This window comes from Panicum virgatum, chromosome 8K (genome assembly GCF_016808335.1).
Source record: "Panicum virgatum strain AP13 chromosome 8K, P.virgatum_v5, whole genome shotgun sequence".
In the NCBI taxonomy this organism is placed as follows: domain Eukaryota; kingdom Viridiplantae; phylum Streptophyta; class Magnoliopsida; order Poales; family Poaceae; genus Panicum; species Panicum virgatum.
Genome location: NC_053143.1, coordinates 41,812,081 through 41,819,706, shown reverse-complemented (window position 1 = coordinate 41,819,706; position 7,626 = coordinate 41,812,081). Strand labels below are relative to the sequence as shown.

Here is a 7,626-nt window from a genome sequence, read left to right as displayed (position 1 = left end):
GAATCTAGTGTCTCAAAATGCTGAATGTAATAGCCCAAAATAACTCATGTTAAGTAAATGCCACCGGATCTATAAGGATACTAGGGAGGAAAAAAAATACTACCATCACACGTGTTAATGGGTTGTATTGTACAAAATCATTCGCTACGGTAATTTCACAAGATTCTGCAGGGCCATCTGTTGCCTGCTTGTGCGCATGCATGCAGTTCTGGGCCGTTCTACTGTAATGCACTCCGCTGATAAGCAACAAACCAGGTATGCATTTGTTTTTGTTCCGCCGAGGTTCGTGGGCTTTTTCTGGACCGATCAAATATATATCTTAGACTGATACTGGATCTAAGATGTATAAGCTACCTACCTACCACAAAATAGATAGGAGCCCCCCCCCCCCTCCCCCTCGAGTTGAGCCTATCCTACTGAAGGGTGGTAGAAATTGGGTTTCGGGCGCCAAACTGCTGGGGATAAGAGTCCACCAAGCAGCAGAGAGAGAGAAGGCACCGAAGACACAATGGGAACAAGTGTGCATAGCTCGTGAGGGAGAGAGTCCCCTCCAAATGACCCCATGGGTCACAAAGACTAGGAGTCACTCGGACGACTGGCAGTCAAACTGTCGTGAGCTTTTGGGGGTACCCATAGCCAGGTGGCGGAACGCACCCGCCTATTCCCCGAGGGGAAGTACTCGGGGAAGTGCAAAGCGATTAGGCCGATCTAGCTTTGGGGCAAGAACGCAAGAACACACGGATTTAGAGTGGTTCGGGCCACCGGAGCGTAATACCCTACATCCACTGTGTGGTGTATTGCTCTTAGTATGAATGAGTCTATCCTCTGCCCCGCCGGGCTTGAGTCATTCTCTAGCGGGCGTCCCCCTTTTATAGTGCAAGGAGGACGCGTACACAGGCATCGGACCCCGACAGGTGGGCTCAACAAGGATGTATAATATACTACGTAGGAAGCTTCAATGGAGCTACAGCGGTTGAGAATCTCTTCTCGGCTACGCTTCATTGCCCTGTAGACTCTCTGACCGAGGGGGGTTTCTCAATCGTCCCATCGGCGAGGCGCCCGTTGGGGCAATGTAGCTTGCGGTGTAGTTTATCGAGGCTACCGCGTAGGCGTCATAATGGCGAAGCCGAGCCGTCACGTCCAACTGGCATAGTAGACTGATATACGCAGCGTGGGCGGCGCCAGCGACTGCTCTGCGCTCCTTGGTAACACGCGACCAATAGTGCAACCTGGCAAAAGCCGCCTCGGGCTCTACTGTGGCAGAGCGCACTTCCGCTTACCTTATTGAATGTGGTAGGTAGGCCAGTCTTCCAGTGGAAGCCACGCGGTTCCCGCGCGTGGCCGCACCTACGGACACGTGGCGGCTCCGGACCAGCCCCAGGCAGGGTGTCGGTTCCTCCCTGCTGAGGGGTCCGGATAGTATATGGGGGTCCGGGACCCGGCGGGGGTCCGGTACTCCCTGGGGAGGTCTGGGGCCCCAGCTGTTTTGGCTGAGGGCTACCTCCTCCGGGGCATGTGGCGTCGCCGGACCTTCCCCAAGCGGGGAGTGGATCCGGGGCCGTTTGCCGGGTAAGTAGGGCTCCGGACCACAGGGGTCTGGCTGCTCGGTCGTCAGGGCGTAGTTAAGGATAACTACGAGACTCTTGCCTAGACACAGCAAGAGGGGTACCCCAGTCCTGGGGTACCGACAGTGGCCCCCGGGCCCACCTCGGGAGAGGTACGAACCCGCGGGTGGGGCCACTATCGTGATGTGTTTCCACGTACCTTGGCTGTGTCGGCGTGCTCATTTCGAGAGCGGGTGCTCCGGACCCTTTGGAGGCCGGAACACCTGTTGCCAGGTTCCGGTACTAGAGCGCTTTCCATAGGGCGGCGAAGGTGTAGGCTTGGGGTATGGAACCAAGCCAAGCGGCTACACGGACCTCGAACCGCTCAGGGAGCGAGGACCACTTCCCCGGACCTGGCTGTGGCGACCGTGGCGGGCGGTCTCCGCCGGGGCGGGCCACCGGAGTGGACTTTGAGCGACTGTGGCGAGCGGTCTCCGCCGGAGTGGGCCACCGGAGTGGACTTTGAGTCGACCGTGGCGAGCGGTCTCCGCCGAAGCGGGCCACCGGAGTGGACTTTAAGCGACCGTGGCGAGCGGTCTCCGCCGGAGCGGGCCACCGGAGTGGACTTTAAGCGACCGTGGCGAGTGGTCTCCGCCGGAGCAGTCCACCGGAGTGGACTTTGAGTCGACCGTGGCGAGCGGTCTCCGCCGGAGCGGGCCACCGGAGTGGACTTTTAGTCGACCGTGGCGAGCGGTCTCCGCCGGAGCGGGCCACCGGAGTGGACTTTGAGTTGTTGCTGAGGATCCCATGAATTATGCCACCGGACCTTGCAGCAAGGTGTAGGAAACTAGGCCTTATACCAGAAAGGAGCCCGGGACCTCTAGGGACAGCAGTCTCGGATACTAGGAGACTCATAACAGGGTAGTGAAGTACATAGACTTAGGGTACATTACCAGGATAAGCTACGCGAAGCTTCTCCACCCCAGGATACGGGTACCACTTCTCCTGAGCAGGTCCCTAGGGGGCCAAACAGTCTTCTGGCTAGAAGGGGTGTTCCCGCCTGACCACAAGCCAGCAACTCAACTTGGATCATTAGTAACTAAAGAAAAGACTCCGTTTGGGAGAAAGACACAGTTAAACCAAAACGGATAAGTGTAACCAAGGTAAAGTTCAGATAAGACTGAGAAAGCAATGCTCCTTTATTGTGGTTATCGTGGTGTACGTCAGAGGTCGGGATTGCGAGGCCGGGCCTCTACCGCTCTGGACCACTTGCTGGCGTTGCCTGTTTGTGCGATGAAGTCAGAGATCGGGTTTATAAGGGCAGACCTTTACCGCTCCGAACCACACGTAGGCACCATGTTATTACAAGGATGTACTCTCTTAGTCCTATCTAGGGGTAACATTCGGCCGCCTTCTATAAGGCATGCACATTCCCAGCCGAAGGGGAATCGTCACCTTTGTGTTCTCCACAGTCGTTGGCGGCGAAGGCATCCTGGACGTGCCTGAACTTCATCATCTAGCATCACCTCGGGAGCTCGGGGGGCCCTTCCCTGCCTAAGAACTGTCATATGCCTAGGTAGCATAGAGACGAATTCTTTGGCTTTGAATGGGAGTGGCCCAGCCGCCGCCGTCTGCCGCCGGAAGCCAGCCCAATGATCGCTCATCACGAGCTGGGTGCCCATTTGGATGAGTACGGAGCGTGGAGAAGGGCGGTCGTTCGCCGGCTCGACCTTGGTGCTGGCATTAGGCCCCCGCGCCTGGTGGCGGGATCCTGTCTGCAGCAGCATCGAGAGAGACTCGGTCCTGGCGAGGGAGGAGACGGCGGTAGACTTCCCCCGGGCCACAGCGGTCGGCTCCAGGCTTCACATTGAGAGAAAGCCTTGAGCCGACGCCATGTCGCCGCAGGGGAGTCCTGGTGGTTGCTGGAGAGAAAACCTTGAGCCGACGCAGAGGTGTTGTAGGGTGACGTACAACAGACGTCTTCGCTGCACGCCACCGCGTCGGCTCTGAGGTGTCGTAGTGGCGACGCACAGCAGGCGCCGCTGTCGTGCGCCGCCGCACCGAGGGCACCGCTGCCTTGGCGCTGTGGCATGCGGCGTAGGTGCCGCCATGCCTCTCTTCATATTCTCGTCGCCGTTGCAGAGGATGAGCTCAGCCTCAGAAGCCTGGAGATCTAGCCAACGCTTGCACCTCCCCACGGACGGCGCCAAATGTCGTGGGCTTTTGGGGCTACCCACAGCCGGGTGGCGGAATGCACCCGCCTATTCCCCTAGGGGAAGTACTCGCGGAAGTGCAAAGCGATTAGGCCGATCAAGCTTGGGGGCAAGAACGCAAGAACACACAGATTTAGAGTGGTTCGGGCCGCCGGAGTGTAATACCCTACATCCACTGTGTGGTGTATTGCTCTTAGTATGAATGAGTCTATCCTCTGCCCCGCCGGGCTTGAGTCATTCTCTAGCGGGCGTCCCCCTTTTATAGTGCAAGGAGGACGCGTACACAGGTGTCGGACCCCGACAGGTGGGCTCAACAAGGATGTATAATATACTATGTATGAAGCTTCAATGGAGCTACAGCGGTTGAGAATCTCTTCTCGGATACGCTTCATTGCCCTGTAGACTCTCTGACCGAGCGGGGTTTCTCAATCGTCCCATCGGCGAGGCGCCCGTTGGGGCAATGTAGCTTGCGGCGTAGTTTGTCGAGGCTACCGCATAGGCGTCATAATGGCGAAGCCGAGCCGTCACGTCCAACTGGCATAGTAGACTGATATACGCAGCGTGGGCGGCACCAGCGACTGCTCTGCGCTCCTTGGTATCACGCGACCAATAGTGCAACCTGGCAAAAGCCGCCTCGGGATCTACTATGGTAGAGCGCACTTCCGCCTACCGCATTGAATGAGGTAGGTAGGCGAGTCTTCCAGTGGAAGCCACGCGGCCCCCCGCTCGTGCCCGCACCTACGGACACGTGGCGGCTCCGGACCAGCCCCAGGCAGGGTGTCGGTTCCTCCCTGCTGAGGGGTCCGGATAGTATATGGGGGTCCGGGACCCGGCGGGGATCCGGTACTCCCTGGGGAGGTCCGGGGCCCCCAGCTGTTTTGGCTGAGGGCTACCTCCTCCGGGGCATGTGGCGTCGCCGGACCTTCCCCAAGCGGGAAGTGGATCCGGGGCCGTTTGCCGGGTAAGTAGGGCTCCGGACCACAGGGGTCCGGCTGCTCGGTCGTTAGGGCGTAGTTAAGGATAACTACGAGACTCTTGCCTAGACACAGCAAGAGGGGGTTCCCCAGTCCTGGGGTACCGACACAAACCATCGTCAGGGCGTAGTTAAGGATAATTTTTTGTTTCCAAACAAATATTTTGTATTGATGGAATAATTAAAAATTGTTCCGGAACAAAAAAATTGTTCTAGAACAAATTTGACTGGATTACACATGTGGTCCGATTTGTTCGGCTAATTTAGGCCCAAAACATAAAATCTGGAGTGGATAGGGCTACTGTGACAGGTTTGCTGAATTCACACGGGTGACCGCAGCAGCCGCACCCCATGGGTCCTTTATATAGTGGTGGGGCAAAGGCCCTGTTTGGCAGGGCTCCAAAAACGGCTCCAACGCCGGCTCCGGGCGGAGCGCACCCAAATGGGTGGGTACGCAGCAGCTCCATTCTAGGAGCAGCACCTGAAGCCGTTTTCGGCTTCCACATGGGAGGCGAAGCTACGAGAACATGGCTCCGTGTGGCTCCTCCTCGCCCTTCCCATCTCTGCCCCTGGGCACGGAGTGCGCGTGAGCATGTGGCCGCCGGCCGCGGCAGGGGTGCGGCCCAGCAGGGAGGAAGGCGGCTGGACAGCCGAAAGGCGCGAGCCGCCGCCGGAGTGCGGAGGAGGAGGAGGCGCGGGCCGCCGCTGGCTTGTGGAGGAGGAGGACTGGAGGAGGCGCGGGTCCCCGCCGCCGAGAGGAGGAGGAGGAGGCGCGGGTCCTCGCCGTCAGGAGGAGAGGAGGCATGAGCTGCCGCCGCTTGGAGGAGGAGAAGGAGGCGGCGGGGCTGGGTGACTAGCGCCACGAGGAGGAGATGGGGACGAGAGTGCGGCGAATGGATAAGAGGAGAGGAGGAAAAAAAAGAAAAGAGAAAGAAAAAGAAATGGAGAGGAAAAAAAGAAAAGAAAGAAAAGAAAAAAGAAAAAAAGAAAAAAAAAGAAAAGAAAAAAAAGAAAAGAAAAAAAGAAAAAAGGAATAAGGGCAATTTAGACATTTTACAATCTCAATACAACAGGTAAAGCTGTTTTACCAAACATTTTTCAAAACGGCTCCAGCTCCACTTTAGTAGCCGCTCCACCAGAGGAGCCAGAGCCGGAGCTGCTTAGGGGAGCCGGAGCCCTGCCTATCAAGTCCAAAATGTATTTTAGATATCTCATACCAAATCGGAAAAGAGTTGTGTTTTTTTTTTAAAAAAAATTATACAAACTTTCAATTAACAAAGAAAATCAAATTATAAAGTACTCCAACTTTTATAGTCTATTTATGTTGTAATCAGAGATATTCTTGTTGCTACACATGAGAGTTATATAGACAAAACCGAACTTTGAAATTAACCGACCGACAACAATAAGAAGCCAAACGTACGGTAGATCATGATTCTGAAATTTAAATAGACTCGTTTCAAATTTTCGATAGAGATTATAGTACGAAAGGGCATTGTTCCGATGATATTGATCAGTTTATTAATTTTTTAGCACAGGAAAAAGAAGAAAAAAAAGAAATCGTAACCGCCTGGAACGGCCAGCTGGCATTTGGACCCCACCAATGGGCAACGGCCTCGCGCTCTGCTTGCATTTGACCCCTCCCGCTCGGCCTTTCTTCTTCCCCCGCTCGCCTTCCCCTCCCTCCCAAGTCAGAACAAGCCAAGCAACTAGCAACACGAGAGAGCTCGCCACCCCGCCCCACGTCGGCTGACAAGAAGCGGGCGGAGAGATGGACCCCAAGCCACGGCGGGGCCGCCTGCGGAGGTGGGCCGGCCTCCTCTCCGCCCTCGTCTCCAGGGGCGGGGCGTGGGTGCGCCGCGCTGCCGCGGCAATGCGGAGCCGGCTCGCTCGTCGCGCCGGCGCTCCTCGTCAAGCGAGGAGGCATAAGACGCGCCGAGGGAGACGCCCTCACCGCAGCGGGCGCCGGCGACCCCAAGCCCAAGAGCCTGCCGTCGGCGGTGCAAGACCGCGGCCGCCAAGTACCCCGCGCTTCCGGGAGGAAGAAGACCGCGGGCACGGCGACGCAAGCGGCGCCGCGACGGGAGCTGGCGGCAACCTCGTCACCGGGTGTCCCTCGGCGGCGCAAGAAGACCGCGGCAAGAGCAAGACCCGCGACGGCGAGGCCAGCAGGGACGCCGCGCCCGCGACGACACGCGACGAGTCGGGGAACCAGGAGGACTTGCCGCGCCTCGCACTTCATCGCGGCGAGGGGATGGACGCCACGGCCGCGCCCAGCGCCGACCTGTTAGCGTCAGGCAAGAGCTGGGGTGCAGAGCGCACCAAGATCGGCGACCGCAGCATCGTCGCGCCCAGCCCCCCCGTGAAGCTGGAGATCGACGCCGCGGAGGCCGTGACCGTCGACGCGCCTCCTGTCGTCTCCGACACGGGGCTCATCCAGCGCGACGTCGCGGCTTCAGCACCTGCGGGCGGGAGCTCGGGTGCAGAGCGCACCAAGATCGGCGGCGACCGCAGCATCGTCGCGCCTAGCCCCGTCAAGCAGGAGATCGACGCCGCCGCGGAGCCCTCCGATCGCGGCGAGAAGGACGATACCGCCACAGCCACGCCCGGCGCCGTCCCCGTGGCGCACGGAAGGTGCTCTGGTGGCGAGGGCGATCAGACTGTTGCCGTCCCCGAGAAGGACCCGCAAGACGAGCTCGACGCGCCGCCTGTCGTCTCCGACGCGGTGCTCGTCCAGCCCGACCTCGCGGCTCCTTCAGCACCTGCGGGCGGGAACGCCGAAGCCAGCGAGGCGAGCTCCCATGCGCGACGGCGTCGACAGCTCGTCGTCGCGAGGAAGAACAAGAAGGCCAAGCGCGCAGCGCCATGTGAGGCTCTTTTTTTTTCAAACACGTAG

The 7,626-nt window shown here is 58.5% G+C and overlaps 1 protein-coding gene across 1 annotated transcript; it reads left to right on the top strand.

Moving 5' to 3' along the window:
* The first annotated feature begins 6,501 nt into the window (after positions 1 to 6,501).
* Positions 6,502 to 7,626, top strand: LOC120645757 (dapper homolog 3-like). Its single transcript, XM_039922503.1, has one exon. It carries the CDS (start codon positions 6,502 to 6,504, stop codon positions 7,624 to 7,626), a length of 1,125 nt encoding a protein of 374 aa, XP_039778437.1.